General features: G+C 38.4%; 1 protein-coding gene across 2 annotated transcripts in view; it reads left to right on the top strand.

Annotated features, from left to right (window-relative positions):
* Positions 1-485: 485 nt before the first annotated feature.
* creb5 (cAMP responsive element binding protein 5) overlaps positions 486-25957 on the top strand; it is a 45376-nt gene continuing 19904 nt past the window's right edge. Inside the window, exons 1-7 of one of the 2 annotated variants that reach the window (XM_015370918.1) lie at positions 486-561; positions 5922-5999; positions 6273-6366; positions 8593-8714; positions 11579-11736; positions 23242-23368; positions 25042-25152. In XM_015370918.1, coding sequence (XP_015226404.1) covers positions 5946-5999; positions 6273-6366; positions 8593-8714; positions 11579-11736; positions 23242-23368; positions 25042-25152 — 666 coding nt within the window. In that variant the 5' untranslated portion in view covers positions 486-561; positions 5922-5945. Of the gene's footprint in view, positions 614-5921; positions 6000-6272; positions 6367-8592; positions 8715-11578; positions 11737-23241; positions 23369-25041; positions 25153-25957 lie in introns of both variants that reach the window. The other variant, XM_015370909.1, reaches the window with a different exon arrangement.

Raw genomic sequence — 25957 nt, 5'->3', positions numbered from 1 at the left:
GGAACAGCTAATAAACAGAAAAGATATGATTAAAAAAATAATTTTTAAAACCCATATTTCTGTAAATAATTATTTGCATAAATTGATGATAAGAATACATTTAGGTCATCCCAATAATCAGCTATGGCACTTCAGCATCTCATTCATAATACAGACAGGAGAAAAAAGGTATTTAAAACATTCAAGTAGCTTTTAGATAATTAAAGCAAAATATGAATTTGCTGAATAGGTTTTAATTCATGCTGAGCAGTATCTGGGTTCTGATTGAACTTGAGCATCAAACTGAACCCATCTTCTCAGCCTGGGTCAGCAGAGGTCATCCTGCTGTGTCACACCACACCCACTCCACGACCCAGCCGGTGGTGTCCTGTCCACTTACCCCACCCCACGGCCCCCCCACTCCTCCTCGCGCAGGGTCCGCTATGATTTAGAAGTTCAGGAATCCCACGTGACGTCACCCCAGGGGTGACGTTATGCTTCTCTAAATAGATCGCATTGTAATCCTTTCTCAGTCCAACGTGGTTTCTTCTCAGAGGCTGCTTCATTTTCTACACTTGTTTGGTAAGTTGAAAGCGCTGCCACCATGCAGACCCTTGTGCACGAGCCTCTGCAGGTTTGTTGACTTTGTTTAAAGCGATTATTTTTATTTTTTGCGAGTTTTTGTCTTTCATGCAACAGCTTGTTTTCTTGTTCAATCCAGCAGTTTAGGTTAAAAAAATGTTTTCTTTTTCTTCCCCGTTTTACAAAGACTTGAACTTAAAGCTGCTACAGATTTTCGCGAGTTTTGTTCGATTTTTAAGGATTGTCATCTCAAGTCATTATCGTGAGATTTTATTTAGCGTTGTTGAAGTTGGAGTCAAGTGCCCGCTGCAGCTCTAGGTCCAAATCTAATAATCTGCAGGATCCAGATCTGAACTTCAACAATCAAAATAAAATAAACAAGAACACAAAAGGTGCTTTCTTTCCAGTTTTCTTTGGGCTGCATGTCTGCATCATTGTCACGCCTGTCCCGTTTGGGGATAAAGCGCAGCCGGGGGAGCGTCCCGCGCGGACCCTGCGGTTCAATCATCGCCTGGAAAACGCTTCAGCTGCTGTCATGCAAGAAAAACACGCTTCGATTCCTACAAAATTTATTCTTCTTCTTTTTTTTTTTTTCTAATTCCCCCCCGATATGCAATGTGAGCAACATGACGTCATGCTGCAGGCTCGTCGATATTTGATGTTGAGGGTTACTTTCAGTAAGGTTGTGCTGACGAGGCGCGCTTTGTTGCCATCCGGCTGGAAGGGAAGAAACGCGCTTTAATTATATGATTGCTCCTCGGCCGCTGTCATTATGTTTATGTGACAGCGCTGTCAATAACCACTTTTCTTTCATGTAGACTGTAAAATATGTGAGGAGAGAGGTGAGAAAACAGATGACCAGAAATCCTGCATATTACTTTTTTATTATTAGAAGACAAACGCAATAGAAATATGTTATAATAATAATAAGACTTGGGTTTTGTTTCTTTGTGAGGATGAAGTAGAAACTTTAAAAATAGCTGACTCTCAGACAAAATGATTTAATATATTCTACATTTCATTTGAGTTGCAAAAGTCTGTTTAAAAATATTTCTTGATAAGTCAATTTCTGTGCGTAAAAACCTTTTGTTACTGAGGGGAAATAAGCAAAATGTCATGAAATCCACCACCGAATAATAATAATCACAATAGTCTGTCAGGTAAAGCATCAGGTATAATGGCTTGATTTGAATAACATTGCTGCAGATTTTCTGCCTAGGCTTGATTGCAGTCTTGAGGCTGATTAGACTGGTGAAATGTGACCCAAACTAAGTTTATTTGTTGATGACTGCTTCCAGTGCTCATGATTCCTGGGGTAATGATAGGGCCAATGTACAAAAAAAAAAAAAAAGAAAGAAAGAAAGAAAGAAAGAAAGAAAGAAAGAGGGGATCCACAGAAAACAGTTTATGGCATTAATTTAATCAAATTCAGTTAGTTTAACAGTATTTTCTTTATGTTAGCATTGTAGGAACAAAATCAATTGTGCAGATATTGTAAAGTAACTACAGTTTACAAAATCTGCAGATTTTTGAAAGTAACTAAATATGATTGAGTAGTTGCCAAAAAGGTTCCATAATTTTTCAGAGTAAAGTGAAAGCGGAGCTTTTATTCAGAAGTTCTCAGACTGTTTTTTTTAATTTCTTGCATTGATTTCAACTTGTTCAGTCAGTTCATGGGGTTCCATTGCCATGGCGACCTATTTGTCTTGGTCTAAAATTACAATTAAATCAAGTTTGACTTAGAATTAATTTTGCTTTTCAAAACGCTGAAACCGTCTAAGGCAGCCATCCAGTCTGCCTCAGGTGATCACTGTAATCCTGCCTTGAACTTGTGCTGTCAAAAGCCAAGGCTGTGACAATGCATAGATTTGAATTGCTCTGCGTGTTCAGGCTTGCTTTAAACCCCTTTGCACCTTAACCCCTCTTTCCTTTACCATACTGTTTGAATTCTAATGCATGGACTACCTGGAGAATTCCTCCCCTGTTCCTCTTGAAACCAAACGCTAGACCCTAATCCTTCTGCTCGCTCACATCAGGGTTCAGTTAATGTTGAAGTGTAACCAAATTTCCTCTGCTAAACTAAAAAAAATCTATATAAAACATAAGCCCAGTGTCATTTCCAAGGGAAGGGCGTTGAGAAGTGACAATCTAAAGTGTAAAAGAAATTGGGGGATTCAGAGAGGCATTTTAGGAATTACAAGCAGAATTTGATCCATCATATGGTTTTAGTTTCCTGTGAAATCTGCCAAAATACTCAAATGAAAAATAAGAAACAGCATCTCTCATATAGTGATCACCATTTTCCTGTGACAATAAAATTATTTAGATTTATTTGTTTATTTGACAGGGACAGTGTACATTAATAAGCATTCCTGCAAAAGCACCAAAATTAGCCAAAGGGCTATTTTTCATCTGTTGTCCCTGGACATATCTTAAAGTTGTCTACCTAAAAAAAACACAACAGTAAGCATATTACAAAAAGAAAAACACAAATATAAAAAGAAATAAAAGCAGCTATAACTCTTCAAAACTGGCTTAAAAATGCAGAATAAATATTTGCTGGTCTACATATTAATGAAATAGAATGAAACATTTAAACTATATATATATATATATATATATATATATATATATATATATATATATATATATATATATATATATATATGGCGCCTGAAGACCTGCTGTTATTTATTTCTGTGTTGAATCAGTTTCTGATTGGTATGTCAAACTTGTATCGCTATATGTATATAAATAAATATACACACACATATACACACATATATGCAATGTTACATAATATATACAATATTTTATCTGCAGCCACTGTTAAAGCTCTATAAGAGAAAACAAATGGTGATAAAAGTTTGACAAACAACCAAAGGTGAAACATTTGAGTCAAAAAAAGTATCAGAAAAGGATTCAACATAGAAATGAAGAACAGCAGGTCTTCAGGCGCAGGTCCAACTGGCTGTCATCCTCTGTTTAGTTGGGATCCAAGGATTGCTCATGTTTTTTGTGTCAAAGGAGACCAGGTGAGTTTTTAGAGCCCATGTAGGGAGACTGAGTGGACCAGGGGGGAAGCGAGTAAGACCTGACCACTTTGCTCTTTGACAAGAAAGACCCTGTCCAGAGCCTGTTCTGCAGGCTTACTCATGAAGCACAGCTTGTTAGGCAAACACTGCTTGAATAAACACGATATCAGAGTGTTTTGACGGCGCTTGAGGAAATACTCTGTCCCCATGAAAAAAAGGGACCCATGTAAATAGTGTATGAAGGTATTCATGTTTGTAGCTTGAAAGGGCAGCTCTGACTGAATTGCAGGTGTGTTGCAGTTCTTGTCAACGAACATGTGGCAGGTTAAAATGAAAGAGAAAAAAGTGATAAATGCGTTTTGTAAGTGAGCCTCACACCGCTGCTGAACCATTTCAAGCAAACTAGGCTAAAAAGTTATTTAAAAAGGGCATCTCCTTTAAAACTTTAGTGTCCTCTGCCTGAAGTTGAGTTATTTTAAATGTGACATTATAATGAGAAAGACATTTATTGAAATCGTTATGGCCTTCACAGTTGATTTCTTTTTATTTTATTTTATCGATTTATAACAAAGCACTAGTTCCTTGTTGACATAAACATACATTATAAGACACTCTTAACCAAGAGACCAGTAAGAATCATTAGACTCATTCTCATTCCATACTTAATGTTAGTGATATTTCTAATGATCCTCCAAACCAACAAGTCTGTTTGTAACAAAGTACTGATAAAAAGGCTAATGATAGGCTGATATTTATTACTGCTTTAACGTCTTGCATGAAACTTTGTATATGCTGCATATCTGTAACGCTCATCTTTTAAAATACTAAAACTTGATCATATGTAATCTGCTGCACTATTCAAAATGTATAAAGTATTCTTAGTAAGATAAACATGCTCTTGAGCTTTTGAAAAAAAAAAAAACTTTAGATGTAGTGGATTGTACAAACTCTGATATTAAAGTTGATAAAAGTTGCTTGAATTTGTGTTTGTATTTCAGGTTTAACTATTACGGTAGTTTTTTTTTTAGTCCTCCAAAGAAGTAAAGTACGGCGCTAGCTTTGCTTAAAAGACCCAGCATTAACAGACGCTGTGTATTGATTTGTTTTACATACACAACAGCAACAAATGATCATAGATTGTTTTGATGTTTAGGATAAAACAGTCATTTTTTTTAAGTTTATTAAAAAATTTTATATGGTCGGTATTTCAGTCTTTATGTCAATTTTATTCGTTTTTTGTTTAGATTAGCGGTAAAAAAAACATATCTCCTCCTGTGTTCTATTTTTCTTTTATTTCTCAAAGTTTTATTGACTGGATGCTTTATTTTGCTAAAATTTACAAATTTCATAGATATAATGACCAGGATTTGATGAGAAAAATTATCATTTTCTTTCAGCTTGGTTTCATTTATTTCTCTTTTTTTGTCCTGGAATTTATCACAGGTTCAAGGACATTTTTTTTTCTTTTCTGGAACATTTTGTTCTGAATTTTCTCCTTTAAATAAGAATGACAGCTTGAAGTCTTTAACATTTGACAAGATTGATCTCATGATCTCATGCGATCATAAAGCACATCATTATTTTCAGTGAAGTTGTTGTTTGTTTTACACCAAATAAACCTCATCCTCAAATTATATTTATCTGCTCCGGCTTCACTTCTCTTTTTATTTCTTCCATACAGATTATAAGAGCTACATAAAGTATTTTACACATCTTTCAATAAGTACATGATGAGAAAATCGACACAGAAATAACTGCATTTGTTAAGGAATGTTTCATCACATCATTGCTTTCACAAAATGTACTTATTTGAAGAGACTGAGAAAAAATTAAATAGGATACTGCTAAAATATGATTTAGCGTTGCTAGATTATTTAAGGAAAACATACGGCTGTAATATTAGCGCTTTTTAGATGAACATATCTGTTCCAAATACTTCCCTTATCATTTCCCTACCACTAAGCTTCAGCATGTTGGTCACTTGAATCTATTCAACGAACCTGATGTATCATTGACATTCAAATAACAAAACTTAACTTGGGGTCGTTTGCAGCTGATATAGTAGGCACATGATTGAAGTTTTACACATTGTGTTGCCTATTTATTTATTTATTTATTTATTTTTTAAGTTTCATTAATCTCCATCTTAAGAATATGTCATAAACCATTGTTTTGAATAGACAGAATTCATTGATTGGAATATTTGTATGTTTCTAAGTCCACATGTATTTTAAATGGATTCAAGCTAATTAGTAACACTTTGTTAAAGAATTTGGAAGCACTCAGTTCCCCATTTTTTATCTCTTTATTCGTCTTTTCTTGTAGTTTTATGAGACGCTGGCCAGAGGGATGAACTCAGACCAGGAAAGGCCATTCATGTGCAATGCTCCTGGATGCTCTCAGGTTAGTGCTTATCTTTAAATAGATAGCATATTACAGGGGAAACACACAGGATGTATATCGCACTTATCTTCCTTATAATGGTGTGTGAGCGAAAAACATTTAATTAGAACGCAAACAGCCGGGGTGTTATTTTAGTGCTACACCAGTTATCGACAACAACCTTCCTGTTTGATGCCTCATTTTACTCTTTTTCTCTAAAATATCCAAATTCTTATTTACTTTACTCGTCTTGTCAATTCTCCTTGATAACCTGTGGTCTTTAAATCCATACAGCGTTTTCCCACGGAGGACCATCTGATGATTCATCGTCACAAACACGAGATGACCCTTAAGTTCCCCTCCATAAAGAACGACAGCATGTTATCAGGTGAGTTACGCCTGCATCAATACAGACTGATTTGCTGCCATAGCCGAGCAGGTTTCTGATCCAGAGGTGTGCCAAAATGACTCAACCACAGACATACTCGTCTGTCATCAAAAACTTTTATGGGGAGTCCTATACAAGCTGTTTGCAGTAATGTAAATCATACGGTATGTTAGCCTCCGGCTCAGGTCATTCCTGTTCATGCTATTTGAGCACACCACAGCACGAAATAGAGATGTTGATATCTGAGTGGTGACCATACAGTGCCTTTTTTCCCTACTTGTGCTTCAAGTAAGTTTACATCTTTTCATTTTTTTATATGAGTTTCATTTGATGTGCCATAGATCCCTCCTCCTAGAAGCATCCTGCCTTATCAGCTATTGTCTGTCTAAGCCAGATTCTATCCCTTCTATTATTTACACTGCTTGGACCACAGGATCAGATTTTCTAGGCCGAGTGTCTCATAGCCCGCCTGTCTGAGTTACAACTTCTCTGAATTACATGTTGAACTCAGTTGAAAATGGTCAGCAGTTTACGCTAGAGCTTATCTCATGCGGTAAAGTTTCAAAACAGTCTCACACGGTAAAGTGTGATAAAGTAATAATTTTTTTGCGGTTTTAACTAACGTATTGTGTACAGACAAATATGCTTTCCCCTTTTTCAGTCAGAGCTTGAAATAAAAGCTCACTAAAAGAAGTGCACTGGAAGGTTCTAGTCTGCCTGAAACTGTATTTTGGGTGCATCGGTCATGTTGAAAGTTTGTGTCAATCCTCAGTCTAGCCAGAACGGGTAAACAGACCATGAAGCATGCTTTTAGCCTTTGAAACATCCTTCATCCTAAAATCACCTCCAACTGGTTGAAACCTGATATGCAGGCAGCAGGCACCCCCCCCTCTTCCAACGTCAAGCTGAACACTGCAGCTTGGCTTGAGACCCCCCTCTCAACACGAGGAATCTGTTCTTTGTCGGTGAAAATGGCGCTGTCAAGGGAGCATCTCCCTCTCATAACTAAAAGCACTAATGCCTTTTTTAAGAAGTATATGACTGACTGTAGCTTAGAGTGACTTTAACCCATACAAGCTTTAGTCACTCTGTCTTTTATATGTCATCCCCCTTTACTTGGATCCCCCAAATAACATAAATGGCAAAAAAAAAACCTTGTTCCTAAGTCCCCTGATTAGTAAATATGATCTACCTTATCTGTTCTCCAGAAATCTAGCTTTATGGTTAAATTGTTGTTGCTGATTCAGTTTGATCAGTCAATAAAAGAAAAACAACAATTACGGTAATGAAAGGTAACCCAGCAAAAATGTGGAGGATGGTTCTGCTTTGTGGCCTTGAGGAGAAACACACGTCCCCACACTGAAGCACTGCAGTGGAAGCATCATGCTGCGGTGATGCTTCTCTTCAGCAGCGACAGAGGAGATGGTTATGGTTAACACGATGGTTTGAGTTTAACGCAGCACGGTTGTGGAAGGAAACCTTTTAGACGATGCAAAAGACATGAAATTTAAACCGAATTCCATCTTGAAACTTGACTAAAACTCTAAACTTTCAGTCAGAGCTCTGACGGTTCAGAACAAATCATTTTTTGGAATGACCTAAACCCATTTGGGAAATTTAAAGATTAATCACAGATGCTCTTTATTTAATCAAAATGAGTGTGACCTTTTTTTGTTTTAAAAAAACTAGGCAAATATTTGATTATCTGACTCTGCAAAGCTACCACCCTCCTTATTTTAGAAAAATATGTTTCTATAATACACATTTACACAATCATTTCCAGATTTATTTGTAAAAAATAAAATAAAATAAAAATAAAAGCATTGAGTAGCATGTATGCACTAGTTTTGTTGTTTAATTACATATCTTTCACTCTGTCTAATGTGGAAAACTGATGGGGGGGTGAGTATATTCTGGTAATCCTGGATGGGATTACTCTAAATTTGCATTAAAAGCAAAAATCTGAATTATTTAGATGAACATTTATAAAGGTGTCTGATTTCATTTACTGCAAAAAAAGGTTTTTATTTTCCTAAGGGGTTTTAGCATAAAACTTGATTTTATTTTCTTGCTAATATAGCTGCAAAAAAAAAAACAGACAAAATGTAAGTATTTAGGCCTTTGCTAATAACAGGTATTTGCTCGTATGGTTTTACTAAATAAATACTTTAAACTGTTTTAGTTAGCTGCATAATAAAACTTGACCCAGTATTCTTTGATTTCCAGACCAGACGCCCACGCCGACCCGATTCTTGAAGAACTGTGAAGAGGTTGGGTTGTTCAGTGACCTGGACTGCTCCATCGAGCAGGACTTTTGCAAAGCGCAAGAAGAAGAGGACAGTAAGCAGGTACTAAAAAATAGAGAAGAAAGCCTCAGACTAAAATAAAAAACAAACAAGAAAAACCCAAAGCCACAACCTTCCACAGGTGTTGGTTTGCAAACCGCTATCTGGAGCAATCATTAGTCACAAATAGATGCCTACGCACTCTGAGCCGATAAAGCATCTGAGATAGATTAAAAAACACCCGAAACCTAACTTAATTTCACAGCTTCCTTTTAAGAAGCTGATGACCACAAATGGTTGTTCTCTATTTAATTGTGTCCTCTATTCTCACCTTTTTGTATAAGGTACGCACCTAATGCCAATTGTGACAGACTGGGTCTAGCAGATAAAGATTTGTTTCCCACCACAGATGAAAAGAGCTGAAATCAGGTTCTTCACCTGCAACTCAGTGGAGGGAGTCATATTTCTTCCAAGAAATCAAGTCAGACCACTGACATCTTGGAAGTAACAGCAAAACCAGACAAGCTGGCCTGAAAGTCTTGCATTAAAGCAGTGGTCCAAAATGTAATATTCATCAAAGGACATCATCATTTATGCCATATAGATCTGCCCTATGGCACCTTCACCTAGGACATGGATACTAGTCATATCAGCAAAAGACAGACTGCTTATTTAACGTCTGGGAACATGTGCAGAGCATGCTGTAGCTAAGCTGTTTTCCTGGGGGTTTGGCTGAGGAGCCTGTCTGTGCTCAGGTCAGCCATGTCTAGTCTGCCCAGCCTGTGTGGTTTATGACGGGAGGCTCTGCTAAGTCAGCAGGAGGCGAGTCAGAGCAGGACGGTGTAGGAGTGTTAGGCACACAATAGGCAGAGATAAGAGGCAAAAGCATTGAAACTCCTGAAAAGTCGAAAAAGATAAACAGTCATAGATTTATACGCCATGCAAAGGTGGATTTTAATTAAGAAAATTATTGTATTGGGTTTCTTTTTTGTAAATTCACTCCTTTTGTACTGTTTTAATTGAAGGTTAACTTTTTGGTCTAATATCTCGTAGTTTTTAGGTTGTGGATTAAGTTAACCAGAATATTCAAACATAATCTTGGATATTTAACCATTATTCGTTTTTTCTGCTTGGGCTGTTATGGAAGCACTACAATTATGATTACCTTCATCAATTTTAAAAACCAGAGTTGTGTCAGCTGTTTTGTGGATTTTCTTTGATCAAACACATTGAATGCACATTTGTACAGTACATAAATGTATAAATTCATCATATTGATATTTAGTTAGCAAGTTACAGCAAGTCCAAAAGCAAGTTGTTGGGAAGCCGCTTAGTTTTTATAGCCATCAATGAGCTTTTGACAAAACTCTGTCTGAACAGCAGACCACTCATCAGAGATGGCTCTGTTCATCTAACTTGTTTTGTTCTTGGCACCGATAAGCATGGTCTATGCATTTTTTTATCAGGTTGAGTTAAGGACCAGTTTAAAGGTTTGTAAGCTTGCTTTATGATTCCAAACCAGTTTGGATGTGAGTTGGAAATCCTTGCCCTGTTGGGACTGTCGGTTTGAGGTGAGGTTGAAGAATTTGCAGTTATTCCTCCTTCCTCTTTACTTTATCCATTTTGTTCAATTCTCTAAGTACTGATGAGGAAACAGACTCTCAGCTTGACGCTGCCACCATCGTGCTTAGTTATGAGTCCAGTGTTCTTAAGTCTAAAGGCTTTATTTTGACTTCTCCAAAGATTCTTCTTGAATTCTGGTATAGTCTAAGGTGGTATGAGTGGTGTTGCACAATCGTCCAGTTCTTTTTTCGTTTTGAAACTTTGTGTTTCCGTGGTTACCCTTGAACATACTCTCATTATGAGGAGTGATCTGTGAAACTTGGACACGATCTGGTGATGCATTAGGGTAATGATTAAAAAGACACATCAAAACAGATTTTGTGATGATAAAGCAGCTTCTGAAAAGACTCTGACCTCAGACATTTTGAAAATGGAAAGTGTCCTGCAAGGAAACAAATAATTAAACTGACCTAAACCATATAGACTTAGACTTAGTCTCAGCTTTTTTTATTCATTGGGATTACTCCTTCAGGCAAATTCTGGTTCCAGTAGCTTATATAGAGTACAAAGGACAGAGTTAAGACAATATAAAAAGAGTGTATATAGTATAAAAAAAAGCATGAAAAAGTGTAATGTCCTGAAATATGTTTCCTTTAGATATAAAAATATCTCCACAGTAGAGAGCTAAGAGAAGACTACACAGTAGTTGACTTGGATTATTGCACTTAAACTGCAGAGATGTACTGCCCTTGTAAATAAGTAAAGAATTACACAGGCTACAGTCTATTTATGCCAACCGAATAAAGTGAAATATCCAAGAATGATTCCAGAACCTTGATGAGTGGCAAAAAAAAAATCTGTTTTTTCTGCAAATTATTAAAATCATAAAACCAATTACTTGTAGGCATGAAGATGATTGAGCCTAAATCTTTATCTTGCATCTGTACAGATTTTTTAAAAGTTTAATACTGCTCCAAATAAAAGAAACTCTACAAATTCTGAAAGCCAAAAGTTAAATCGATTTTCATGCCAACAATGCACATTTTTGACGCTCTATAAACCACATGAAAAACAAATTTAAGAACATCACAGGAGGAGTAAAATGTTGATAGCATAGATCTGTTTTGCAATCCCTCTTGTTATACATGACTGATCCTTGAGAGAGTTTTCAGGGAACCTGGTCTTCATTAGACTGTCAGTGTGTCCCAAATGGAACGTGGAGAAGCTTGTAGAGGATAGTTTACATAATTCCTCATTACAGCTTCAAGATGGGTGTATGGGGAGGGAAGGCTAAATGGTTCCAAACCACCACACTTGTGCTTCAGATTCATTCTTCACTTGTGTTTTTTTTTTCTTCTTTGTAGAACATCTCTCTGCATGGCCAAGCAGGTCAAGGTCAGCACCAGCAGTCCCACGCACGGATGACCAACCATGATACCAGCATAGTGATCCAGCAGGCCCTTCCCTCTCCTCAGTCCAGCTCCGTCATCACTCAGGCACCCTCCACCAACAGACAGATAGGGTGAGTAAGACACAAAACCCCTATACAATCAGCATTACTGGCAACAAATACACAAACTCTACATCTTTCTGTATTTATTAGAATCACGTTTTGGTATAGAAAATTATCGTGGAAGTGGCGCATTGTATTTCTCACCTCTGAGTGTGGCCCTGTTACAGTGACAGCTTCAGGCTGAGCCTGGTCCTTTGTGCCTGTGCCAGCTGTCATTCCTCTGTCTTCTCTGAGGTAATGTCAGAGTTTAGTTACATTTCAAGTGCTGTATGTGGGGCCAGAAATTCATGTTTTGCTGTTCATTCAGCATTGGCCCAGAGCAGCGCATGCCAGCGTTCTCAGAGGACTAGATGAGGATTTATTGTTCAAGCGTCAGCTCTGTGTTGCTTTACAAAAGTGTAGCTTTTCATGTTTTGAGAAACTGATTTTTTTATGAATATGAGAATCTGAGCCTCTTAGAGTTCTTTTCTGGTACAGAGGCAGATTTGAGATGTTTTTAAAGCAAACCATTATTAATTCAGTTTAATCTAGAGAGTTCAATCCAATTTTTAATGGTAATTTTGATCTTGTTTGCAATGTTTTCCTAACTTATTTTAACCTTGGTTTGAAAAAAAAACATACCCCTTACACTTTAATGAAATCTTATTCTGGCAAGAAAAAAATTATTAGACCTTTGTTTTTTAAGTTTTGACGATGCTAGTGGCTCTTTTTTTTTATAGATTGGGCTGATAGGAAGGGGAGTATGAGAGAGGGGGAGAGACATGCAGTAAAAGACCACAGGCCAGATTTGAACCTGGGTCAGCCACGTTGTGGACTAAGGCCTCTGTACATGGGACATGTACGCCAACCAATACTCCACTGAAGCACACCCTAATTTGTTTTTTGAAAAATAGTTTGAATGTCAGAAAAGTGTTGAATACATTGTGTTAAGCCCATTTGAGTCAGTTCCTTGTTGAACCAAAGATTGCTAGAAATTCAGCTGATTTTATGAGCAACTAGAAACTAGTATGTTTCTGTATTCCTCTAAAGAAAGTGGCTTAAGCCTAGGTTGGATGTACAGTGTCTTTATGAGGTAAAGTTTTTTGAGCCAGATTCTTAGTCTGGACTATGTGATTCTAATATATGAATAGCCGATGAATGTGCTTCATACAGATTTCCATTCAGGGCTGCCCTTTATTTGGCCGCACCCGTCTAACCACCAGCCATGCCCATCTGAACCGTTGATCTTTGCACTTCCTTCAGAGCTACCATGTGTCTCTTTGCTGCTTATCCATTAAAGCTCTCCTTGTCCAACCTCTGAGCTGGATTTTAAATGTTGGCACAAATATTACTTTGTTAAATTCTCAAAGTACTACTAGGGTTTTACCAGCTAATCCTAGTTGAAACTTTGTATTTTTGCCCTTGGAAAACCATCAGCTGTCCTAATGCTGTCCTGCTGCCTTCGCTCCAGCCACCTTCACACTTGTGCCAGAGCTTTGTCATTGTAACCCAGTCCTGTGGCTACCTAGTTAAACATTGAGATGACTCAGTGCTAAGCCGGCCTTGTGTTCAAGTTGTCTTGTGTAGATTTACAGCTCGAGGAGCTGCTGAATATTGGATGGGAGGCCCATCTCTAAGCCTGACTGACACCTTGTCAGGCTCTTTGTTGAGCACAGGGTTGGAATTTCATCCCAACGGAGGAGCAGCAAATCACTGCCGGTAACAGAGGCTGTGTCAGGCTGTGCTTCACCTGAGTTCACCTGTCAGCGTGAACTCCCTACCTCTCTGATGCAGCATGCAGTTATGCAGCATAGCACCTTGAAGGATTTGGTGAGAATTTTTCAATTGTTTGTTTATATATTCATTATTGTTGTAGAAGCAAGAGTGTCATAAAAAAACAAACAAGCACATTTTAATTGTGAAAACCTTGCAGTTCATCCAGGTTCTGAACTTTTGGAAGTGCTGCTTGTTTACAGCGACTAATGAATCCTGACACATGAATGCGAAGAGTAGATTCACGCAGAAGAAAACCGAGCTGGAAATTTTTACAACAGCAGGATGTAAATCAGTGCTTCCACAGGAAGACATTAGGACTAACCAGAGTCTTTGTGCACAGGATCTCTTTACAAGGACATCCAGCAACTACTTTACAAGCAAGTTTGTCCTGAAATAGTTATAGCAGTGACTCCCTGTGATGAGTTTAAACTGCTGCGTTGTCCAGCTGTAACAGAATATTTTTTCTTTTACCCAAGTTTTTCATTTGCAGTCTCGTTTGCGAAGGTAAGCCTTCTGTGTAGCACACGTTTCTTTCCCTGTTAACCTAAGTATCTTATTACCCTAGTAATATTTCAGCAATACAGAGGCGTATCAATCAATTGAAGGAAGTATGCTTTAAATATGTCACTAAATGAGACTAATTATATTATTTCAATCTTACTTCCCCCAGCTTTCTTGGTTTGTTGCTCCATACCGCCGAACACACAAAACGAGCAGCCAATGAATTAGGATAACAAGTCATTTTCATTGCTCCACAATGTTTACTAAAGAGCTTTGAGGCTTGGAATCAATTAGGATTGGTTTTCCTCAAGTCCATTTACTCCAGGACCGAGTCGAGCCTGCAGCTGTGAAACCTGAGGAACGCTCTCTTTCTCTTTTTCTCTCCTTTCTCCCACTCCTGGTCCTCAAACTGGGTCTTTGGGGAACTGCTTTGACACAAAACAGTGTTAGAACCAGGAATAAGAAACAGCCAACAGATCCTAATGTCACAGCTCGTGTCCTATCACTGCATAGGTTCTGGATGCCCTTGGCTTTTCTTAATCATACTCAGCTGTTGCTGAGTAACGTCACCGTTAAGTATGTTAGACGTTACTGGACAATCCTTTGACACACAGAGTTTGGAAACCTCAACCTTTTGACTTATGAGAGGTGGAGATCTGAGTGGAGATGGGTGTGGGCACAAACTATTAAATGTGACATCCTTCTTATTTTGGCTCAGCAGAGTAATTTAGGCCAGTTGTTTCCATTACTCACTACAGTCAGGCTGAAAGCAGCCACTTTGATTAAATGATTACACTACACACGTGGGAAAATATTTATGAAGAATTTATCATAATGCAACATTTAATTACATGTTTAGATGTTTCCTGTTGTTTAGGACGCGTGGCTTGTTTTGGTGAATGTTAAAGTGGATTGAAATTATGTAGACAGAACTTTGGACGACGCATCAGATTATTATTGTTATTAACACTAGAAATCTAAAAAGTAAGTTGTGTGTATGTGTTAGTCTTTCTCTATACTTGAATTGATCAATACAGCAGTAGACTTGACTCGGCCTTAAAGGTATGGTTAGAGAACATTATTGATCAAACAGCCTTATTAGACCAAGAAAAAAGCAGACAGGTCAAGGGTTAACATCAGTTAAAAGATGCAAAGGACTGAGCAAATGTCGCCTCCTTGTAGGACAAGACACCTTATCATGCAACCAGAGTTTCAATATACTTTCTAAAAACATTTACTCTGAAAAAAACTAGCAGTATTGTAAAGATTGGGCAAACATTTCAGAGTCCTTGTGTACAAAGCTGGTGGAGACGTATTCCATAAGACTTGCAAGGAGGTGAATTAAAAACTATGCCTTGCTTTTCAGGTTTTCTCTCACATTATTATCCACTATTTTGTGTCTCATAGAATTAAAAAAAAACATTTGGTTGATTTGTGTGAAAATACGTAAAGCTTAACGACTATGAACGCATTTGCAAGGTACCGTTGATTAGAAGGTGCTAAACACAATATGTCGGGGGATTCATCAGTGTGTGTGTTGGGGAGGGGGTATGTGTAAATACAACATCTGCAATCTTTAAACCACTTAATGCTTATGTCAGACTGTTATGGTTTGTGACCATCTAACCAGCAAAGATTTTTTTTAGGGTTTTGGACTTCTATTTTAGTATCGGACTTTCAGAAATTTGCAAACTAAACAAGAAAAATCAAAACATTTTAAACATGCAACTTATGATGCTCATGGTTTTCCTCGTCTCTGCAGATGACCTTTGAGCATTCTGTTAGATGTTGCATTTATGCCTTAGCTTGCATTGTTAGCGATGTTCCACCCTGGGTGCACTGCATGCACCATGCTGAGTTTTGTAGGAAGTCACATTGTGGTTTTGGTTCCCATGCTGCTTTAAATGCACACCATTTTTCACACCTTAGTCGCCCAGCTACTTGTGGTCCTTGTTTTTGCCTTTAAGGGAAGTATCGCAAATACATGTTGCTCTTCATGCGAAGCCTTGGGTGATAAATAGGTTTTCTGTAAGCCTCTTGTATCTTTGCAAAGAGATTTGGTGGTTATGTCGACCATTATTTAGGACCATGGTTTGCTGTCGGTTAGTGACGTCTGTCAGATGTGTGATTTGTACAAAAAAAAAAAGAAAAATGGTTGGGAAAGCTTTTTTATTATTTTTCAAAAAGATGCTTGTGATCTTTCTATGGTTATTACAAGGTAAGACTCTTTGAGGAACTGAAACTTTTATTGATTTTTTATCCAAAATGTTTTTCATAAAACTTTGCATTAGAGCATTTGTCCATTTTTTATACCTTTTTATTAATAAAACATCTATGCATATGCAATCGGAGATTAAAGTTCACTTTTGGAACCTTGCAATTTCTTTTGTTTTTGCTTTGTTTGCTCTAAAACAATTGTGACTAAGAAGGAAACCTTGAATTAACCCTTACGCTCTGATTTGTCTTTCCATGCTAACACGTGGACTCCCTTTTTAAATTAACCATAATGTGTAGTGATAGGCAGTAGTAGATAGACGGATGTACATAAGGTAATAAATTCAGAAAATTAAAAGACAGAGAGAAAGCAGGATGTACATCTGACCTGAATTAAGATGAGCTCATTGTGTACTGCAGCGGGTTTAATAGTGCGTTTGTAGAGGAACGCCCAGACTCTATTCCCCTCTCATTCCAGCAGGCCTGTGTCATCTCTGCCCCGGGGCCACCACACATGCAGGCTCCTGCAAACCCAACTCACACATAGAGATGTGCCTCGCTTCTCTGAGGGAGCGCAGGATGGGGAAGTGTGGAAAACGCTGGATGGAGGTGGACAGGAAGGAGGAAAACTGGGATCAGAGGTGGACGGAGAAGAGGAAAGAGGGGTATTAGGAGGTAGACTGGGGAGGGGAAGCGAAGGATCAGGTGGGTGGATTAAACTCAGAGAAGAAGAGGGGCATTTATATACCAGAACTGTCACTTGTTGAGGGTGGAGGGAATGACAGAACACATGTCTGTACAAGGAAAGGAAAAGATACATCATGTCTGTATGAGAGAGCGGATAAAATAGTATTCGAAGAATTAAGGAGTGTAAACAAATGTTTATGTCCAACGGCGGACATACAGAGCAACAAGAGAGGACACAAATCAGAGTGAAAGGGAAAAGAAACTGAGAGAGGGATCAACATGCAAATTTTTAATAAGATTAATTTGCATGTTTGTGTTTGATGGAAAACAGCAGCAATCAAATGTGACAAAGTGAAAAGAGTTTGTTTGCCAGCTGTTGGAGAACCAGCAGTGACAGATCCCAAGTGAACAGGTTCACAGCTGACTTACACTGGTTAGTTTCTGTGGTTCAGTGCTGCACAGATGGCAAATAATTCAGAAACTTTGAGCATTGTGTTACAACAGCACAATACAACCCGTGTTATCTGGACTTTTTTTCATAGGCTAACTAGCAGATTATTGTAAAATGTTTTTTTTTTATAATCTGAAAAGTGTGGCATGTATTTGAAACTGTCTAGATTTGCATGGTAATGTTTTAACCAGTACTATGAAAAACCACATGTTGCTTTGAACTCTTACCAGCTTTCGAGTCTTCGATGAGGTATGCATCCCTGCTGCATGATGCAACTTCTTTGAATTGTATCTGTAAAAGCAATAGCTTAAAGGGGTCTTAATGCAAATGCACATCTCCCCCTTTTCAGAATTTTATTCGTAAAAGGTGTTTGAAGCTATTACTTTCCTTCCTTTCCAGATGCACTACTTTGTGCTGGTATAATAAGAAAAATTCCAAATAAAATCCAGTTAAATGAAAAAAGACATGGGAATACTTTTGCAAAGCGTCATATATTAAAGCTAATTGGTTAAAAATGTTATTGACAGCCGTTCATCAACTGTACTGGCAAGGGTTGACTTAGCTTGTGGCCCCCCTAATGTGAGGACTCCCCGTCTAAGATGCTTCCCAAAGAAGCTCCCTGGCTGCATCCATCTCATCTCAAGCCCACTAATAAAAGTCAGCCTGTGTTGTAACCCATTACAGCTGATTTATTTGATCAGATTCGTATTATTTCCTCAGTCCAAACCCCATGGCACTCTCCTCCCACCAGTGATTAAAGGCAGTAAATCAGGGGCAGGTCCTGCGCAGTGTTTACTCTGAGAGCCAGGCAGCTGCAAGCTGTTTGAGGCCCTTGTTTCTTTCTCTGTTTATCGCTGTTCCCATGGCAACTGCACCACCATCTCCCAAATGTCTGGAACTTGGCCCTAGGCTGTTTTGGTTACGTTCAAAACTTTTTAGCTGCTGCGTCTATCCTGAGCTCGCAGTGACTTCACCCAGTGAGGAGCCAGTGCAGCGATGCTGGATGGGTCCAGGAGAAAAAGAGAGGGAAAGTGAGGAGCAGAGGAGAGAAGAGGAGAGGAGGGAGGGACAAAATCAAGGGGTATGGAGGCACTGGGTGGGGGGAGGGAGAAAAGCCAAGAGCATTACATCATTGCTGGAGTGAAGTCAAAAAGGGAAGGACGTGAGTCAGTGGACTGAGTGAACCTCTCTCCGTCTCTCTGTCGCTTTGGATGATGGCCAGGCCGCTTGTGTTTTAAGTCCCCACACTTGAGTTGGAGTTGGGGGACTGAGATGGTATAGCATGCATGTGTGCACACTGCAGGTCTGATTGGAGCAGAGAGACTTGAGTTCAAGTATGAGCACCCTGAGGGGGCCCCAAAAAAGAGTTATACTGGATTAACAAAGCCAAAAAAATCTCAACTTGTAAAAGAAATACCAGGAAAGTGACAGTCACAGGAGAGAGCAAAGCAAAACAAGCAACAACAAAAAAGGGGTTCAGGCAGGAAAGAAGATCCAGCAATGATGTCATGGCGGAGTGAAGGTGGGCGGCGTTGGTGGTGGTTCTTGCACGGGGATTGAGAATGAGAGCGAGGCACTCAGTAATGTGAGAGTGCAGGGTCAGGGCTGTGGAGTGTCTACCTGCTCCCCCCAGGGCCCTACACAGGCTATTATCAATCTGGCAGAGGCTGTTATTATTCACTCATATACATACGCACATGTTCCCACAGCCCAAAGAATGGCACAACTACAACTAAGATGTATCTTTCAAAATAGCATGCTATTATTGCCATTTTACCAACTCCAGAAGATTACCTTTGTTTATAAAGTTTTTAGGGGGATTAAAAGAACCAGAACTGACAAACTGTAAGAAACAGAATGGCTCTTGGTATATTTCAGCTCATTAGAAACTATTTTTATGATCAGATTATAAGATAAATGCTCTAAATTGTACTTTAAAAAAAAGCTGGATGTTTTTTTGTCGGAGACATCTTAGCATGTTAAAGCAGCGGAGAGTAACTCAACGAAAGATGCACAGTCAGATGCTGATGTTGTTTTTCCATCAGACTTGGTGAACTTTTTTTTGTCTGTGCAGTGGTGAAAAACACAAACTTTATGTTAGCTACAGAGAAGTGCAGAAGGAAAACCTTTAAATGGCTCAAAGGACAACTTTTCCTGCCCCTTGTTTGCCAGATATCTCTAGCTCGGTCACATTACGTGGACTTTCGACTATAATTTTTAATCCTCAGATTTATTTAGGCCGGGGCTTTGACAGGGCCAACCTAATGCATGCAAATGCTTTGGTTTACTCCATTAAAGGATATTTCTATAATATTGATTTTTTTAGCCTTATATTTGTGGCAGATGTCTTGCAGAACAGGCCAATGGTTCCAGTGAGATTTTGTTTCTCACCCTGTTTTTAACTCCTCTCTTTCTTTTGACCACTGTCCCTGTCTTATCTAAATATTAGCATTCCTGCAGCATAATGCTGCCTCCGCCGAGCTGTAATTGGGGTATATTATGTATTCAGGCTGATGAGTGATGTTAGATTAGTGTCTTGAATTGAAGCTACAAAGTATAGTGCTGTTGTCATTAGATCAGTGTGCCTTTTTCCATGTTTTGTTCTGTTTTCTTTTCTTTTAATGATGGATTTCTGTTTTTCTGATTAATGCTCTCCTATCATAGTCTTTAGCTAAGTTGGAAGTTGTTTTGGTAATTTTTACATTTTTTGAGTTTGCAGTTAACTTTGGGGGATAAATTTTATTTAAGGACATCCAAGGAAAGAGAGCCAGAAACAAGTCTTGCCACATTTTTCAGTTGTAATAATTTTTTCCTTTTTAATTCACTTTTCAAGTTGTATAAGTAGAACTTATAATTTAACTAATTATAATTTGTCAAATAAGCAGGACCATAAAACTAAAGGGAAAGGGAAAATAAATATTTATAGTTTGACACCTTACAAAACTGCAAAATAAAAATCTTTACTTCTTGTGGATTTAGTGAATTATTCAGTCATAAAATCCAAATTGCTCTGTGTTTTGGAACAAATTCCCACTCAGAGCTCTTAGTTTAGGTCTGCAGAGCATTAAGAAAAATCATTAGGCTTATTTTTTATTAACACACAAGCTACATTTTTCTTTTGCAACCCTGTTGCTACTTTGTTCTCCTGGACATTTGCAAAGTGTGAGTGGTGATGGAAATAATGTAGATGTAAATGTGAATGCTGCTCGTTGTACTTTCATGTGACTTTTCCCATGTGGAAATGGTTGGATTTGCAGCATTGCTCAGGTGTCATAAGTGCTGTTAAATGGGTGTGATTGTGATAAATTGGGATGTTAGACAGGAGTGACGTGCAGTCAGAAGGTAATAGTCCTGTGTGTGAACGTGTGTGTGTGTAGCAATCTAAAATGTCTAAGCATAAATGCTCATGTTTTAGGTCTGGAAAAATACAGGTATTTATTCAGGTGGGGGACTGTTGGCTCAGTTGCACCCTTCTATTTTGCCATCAAGCCTTCACTGCTCAATATTACGGTAAATTAGAATGTGATGCTGGCGACTGATTTCATGAATTCATTTCAGATGCTTCACCTAAATGCTTCTTCCCTGTTCTAGTTTTATTGGAATCTCACAAACCCCAAAACTCCGTTGAGCAGCTACATTCATCCTGGTGTTACTGATAACTGGAAAATTTTTTGATTTTACCACTGTGGGTTATTTAAAAAAATCATGTAGAGAGGGCCATTTTTAGGCTGAATGTAATTTTACGCATCCATGCATCAGTCAGCCAGAAACTGATCTTCTGAAAAGTGGGGATTTAGTGGCAGTTGTATAAATGATTTGACGTTTTGCAGATGTAGGTAGTGTGGTTTAGCCATGCAACTGACACATGATTCCTGTCATTAGCTGAAGCTCAGTGCAGGCCTCTCTGCATATTATTTATTGATGTGGCCTCCAGTATGCATTGGCCAGTATTTCTAAACTCTTTTTTATGGTCACTCAAGAAAATGTTCCCCCTCTGTCCTCTATTGCTGCCCCAGAGCTCGTCACATGCTCATCTCAATTGTTGTCTAAGAAAAAGAGTATTACTTATTTAGTATGACCAGGTTGTCATTCATCTAGTATGACATTCATTTTATCTATGCGCAAAAAGGATTTCAACGACAGCAAACTCTGAGCTGAAGAGGTCCTTAAATGAAACAGACAGCAAAAGTGCACTTTTATCATAAACTTCAAAAGCGATAGCTACAAGTTGTCAGGTACACTAATGCTATTCAAACCTTCACAACTTCCAACTTCCATCCATCCAGAAAAGGTGACAACCTATGTGTGGTTCTGGGACCCTTTGTTGAGTTGAGTTAACCCTTGTTTTGCTTCCTTTTTTTTTTGTTAAACTTGAGAAATGTAACACCAAGAAGAAGAACCCATTTCTGTAAAATTTATGCTTTTTTTATGCACCACTCTAAATTTTCTGATGATCTTTAAAGAGGCATTTTGTTAGCTTTTTACTGAAAAATAACTTTAAAATTAAAGTTTTTTTCTATTTGACCCTTTACAACTAAAATATGGTTTGATGAGCAGACTGACACTTTAGTAGATCAGCGCCAATCCATCTATAAGTCTGTTGCGTATTTGTCTCAATTCACTCTGATTCTGTAGTTCCTGCTCTGTTCTGCAAATATGGCATCAAATGTGTTTAGGATAAATGGGTCCAGCCTAGCAAACAATTGAAACGTTATATTCAAAATGGGTTTTTATCGATTTTCAGAAGCGCCCAGCTCAACTCATACACCGATGGCAACTCCACATAAGGTGAAACAAGTAAAAAAAAAAAAAAAGAAACTTGGCAAAATACGAGTGCAAGCTACAAAAATGAGCAGAAGGGTGCTGCAGTTCTGTGTTTTGGCCACAGGTGGCAGTGTCATTAGAAAACTCCGTAATGCCTCTTTAAAGTATTAATCAATATTTGTACATGTGTTGTTGAGTTTCACTGAACATACTGCCTACTAGTAGTGGGGCAAGGAAATCACACAGCTTTTAAACATTTCCAGTTTGCCCAGAGATTGTTTTTAAAAGTGAAATCATTTTTTCTCCTGTCAATTGCTATAGACTCAGTCTATTTTGATGTAGTAGATGCAAAATGTGATTCCACTTAGCATATGAGTATAGAACTAATACTTTAGTTGTTGAGAAGAGACACCAGCGTAGCATGCAGTATAGTAATGAATGTGTCCATCAGGAGTTCTGATCAATTTTTATAATCAACATCACACTTGATTTGGATGCGCTTAGAGTCAGGATGATGGAGCTCATGTTGTAGCATCAGCAGCGGTAACACATCTGTTTGCTCCGCTCTCCACTGCTGTGACCTGCACAATGCACATGTGGCAAGGACGGGCCTGATATGATTGCACTGTTCCTGGTGTGTTTTAATGAAGAAATCCTTCATTCATATTCCATCATATAAACCCTAAAATATTACATTTTTAAGAATAATATATTTAAAAGTTCATCCATGTACATTTAACCATATCAGTATATATAGAATAGAATAGTTCAACATAGAATAATTCAACATTTTCTCTGGTCCATTCATAACTTTGTATTGAGTTAAATACCTGTTTTTTAGCCAATAATTCACAAAAAAAGGATTAGAAATCAGATCTAAACATTTTTATAAATGCAGGTCACTACATAAATATTTCAAATTAAGCTCACCACAAATAAAACATACATTTATTGGATAAGGGTCATTATAGCAGACTCTGTAGGTTGTAGGTATAAGATTAAAAGAGGACGGGAAAAAATATAAATACAAACATAGAAACTAGGGAACTAATCCAGAGCTGGATTAAAGGAGTCTACTTAGATTAGTCAGTCTAACTGTAAAAAATGACGTTGTAATGTGTTTGTGTTGTGTGTACTTTCAGGCCTGTCCCAGGCTCCCTGTCCTCGCTACTGCACCTAAGAAACAGACAGAGACAGCCTCTGCCAGCCTCCATGCCTGGAACCTTGCCAGACCCCACCATGCCCGGCTCCTCGGCTGTGCTGATGCCTGTGAGTTTAACAACAGTTTGCAGAGCGTGTCCAGTTTATTGAGTCCACTGTATGTACTGCACTTGGATTTGCTATTTGGGATGTTTTCTTTTACTATTAAGGGTTGTGTCCTGCAAAGCAATTCATCTCTTGCAGAAATTAATGATTTGTCTCTGGATTCAGGTTTTAAACTCTTGTCTTTAAAGGAATTAGAGCACTGCGTGAACAGAAATAATAAAAACGTGCAGAAAGCTCCTTACATCAGGATATAACATATGTTCTCATTGTAACTTAAGACAAGCTGTGTTTATGGTACGTAAAATGTCCCTCCCATGTTTATTAAATTAGGAGCTAAGTGATTTGGGGGGAAGATTGACGGTTCAGGAAAGGGGTGCAGGTTTGGGTGATATTTTTACACAAAACACTCTTACTGCAATTAAGGTTGTGTGTCAGGTTCTATACCTAAGTCTCTGCGGACACAGGGTGGAGGAAGGGGAAGAGGCAAAAAGAGGGGTCCCTTTTTCTCAGAGACCACCACAACAATCAGAGAGATTAGAGACTGCTGCAATGGAGGCCCATACATATATATATTGTATAAATATATAAGTTTAGACGCTGAAACAAAGGTTTCTCTTTCCTGCTTACATTTCATGGTGAACACTACTCACATTATCACCCCTGCATAAGTGACCTATCACCCCTGTTAGTTTACCCAGCTGATTTCCTCACATTGAGGCTTGAGGTGTCAGTCAGAGGCAAATCATGTCTGCACGCATTGAGGCAGATGTAAACCCTCCTTTTATTCTAATACTCCTGATTTCATCCCATTTCTTTGCATCAACACATGATACAGTCACACTGACCAATATTTGATGTTTTCCTCTTACAGAAACTCACCACAGAACCATCAGAAACACGCGCACACACACACACACATACAGGCACCACAAACTCCTCTTGCACTGGCTTCCTGTGTTAAGTCCCTCTGTTCTGGCTTCCTGTTGTGGGTCAACTCCAGTTATAATCACACAGAGCTGTGCATGGGGCCAGCCCGTCATGAAATCAGACTCTCTCGTCTTCTCCATCGTATGCCCGGCGAGCACGAGGAAGAGTCTCACACTTCTGCTCTGACGCCATAGTGTCTCTGCAAAATCTAAGGATTAGACACATTTCTGCAAGCAGATGTATGCATTATATTGTGCCTTCCAGTAGCATTCATTCTTGTGGATCTTTTTGATATGCTCACATAATAATCACTAATTTCAAATAACTTAATTTGGTTGTTTTTCTTTTTTGTGTTAGACCCACACACACCAGGGGTTTACTGTCTGCAATGAAGCGAAAGGAAATGAAAACAGCTACAGATCAATGCAATGTTTACAAATGCTCTCCAGCTAATCTGACTGAACTTGTATTATTACACCGAAAAGTGGGAAACATGCCAAAAGGCTCGCAGCAAAAGACGGTTCGACAAGCTAATGAATCAGACAGCTGACTAAAAAATGCACACCACATTTTTCAGGGATGAATTTGCATAAAATCTTGAAAAGTTTATAATTTTTCCTACTCTATGGGCATTTGTAATAAAATCCTAATTAAATGCATTAAGGTTTGTGGCTGTAATGAGGATGAGTGGCTATATGAGTGGCTTGCTCGACACTTTAAGTAAAACTGTACTTTTTTTTTATCTTTAGATGGAGAGGCAAATGTCTATGAGTTCAAACATGATGGGCATGCAGAGCCCCGCCCACAGCAACTCATGCTCCTCTACTCACATTCCCTCAATGCACTCAGAAGCCAAACTGGTGAGTATATGTGCAAGTATCCACATGGATACATACTGATTTATGCACACACAAACACCAGAGTGTTGCAACTTTCTTTTCCACTGGGCTGTGCCAGCAACGCTATGCTCTCAGGCCTGTGTGGATTTCATCATTCGGTGTGTAATCAAAGCTGAGCCTGAACCTGCCAGTGCAGCGCAGGCGACTCCGGCTGGAATAATGGGCCCTTTATGTGGTTGTGGCTCGCTTGCCCACCGACCGCCTGATGTATATCTTAATGTACAGAACGTGTTCTGTAGGTCCTGCAACTTGTTAGCACTAGTTTAACGCTGTGGGGAAAAAAATCAAATGACCTCATCCTTCACAATGTAGGCAGTTACAGCAGTGGGAATGGGATGTAGACGAAGAAGAAAGGCTGAAAGCAGACTGGGTTTCTTGGTTATAAAGGCAGAAATTATAAATAACAAAGTGAAAAATTAGATGGGTCATATGATGCTTTGTTCATTTATTTGCATATTTTTCTACCAACACTTAAGGCACTTTTGATTGAATGGATGATAAATGCGCAATTCTTTTGAAGTTTTATATGCAATAATTTGTGATTGTAGCAGTGCATTGCTGATGGGTGGTTTGTTTTGGGTGATGTGCAGTTATAGTTTCAACCACACATGTTGTTTTACATATTGTCCAGAAAATATAACTTTTGCCCCTTCAAAGCCTTTGCTCTGTCTTCTAAAAACCTCTCCACACAGCTATACTTATACTGCGAAAAAATCTTCTGGTCTTCTTCACTGGATTTTATTTAGGGGCTAAATGAGCTAAAAAC

This window comes from Cyprinodon variegatus, unplaced genomic scaffold (assembly GCF_000732505.1).
Source record: "Cyprinodon variegatus isolate N-32 unplaced genomic scaffold, C_variegatus-1.0 Scaffold2, whole genome shotgun sequence".
Taxonomy (NCBI): domain Eukaryota; kingdom Metazoa; phylum Chordata; class Actinopteri; order Cyprinodontiformes; family Cyprinodontidae; genus Cyprinodon; species Cyprinodon variegatus.
The sequence above is the reverse complement of the archived record's forward strand: the minus strand, read 5'-3'. Positions and strand labels throughout refer to the sequence as shown.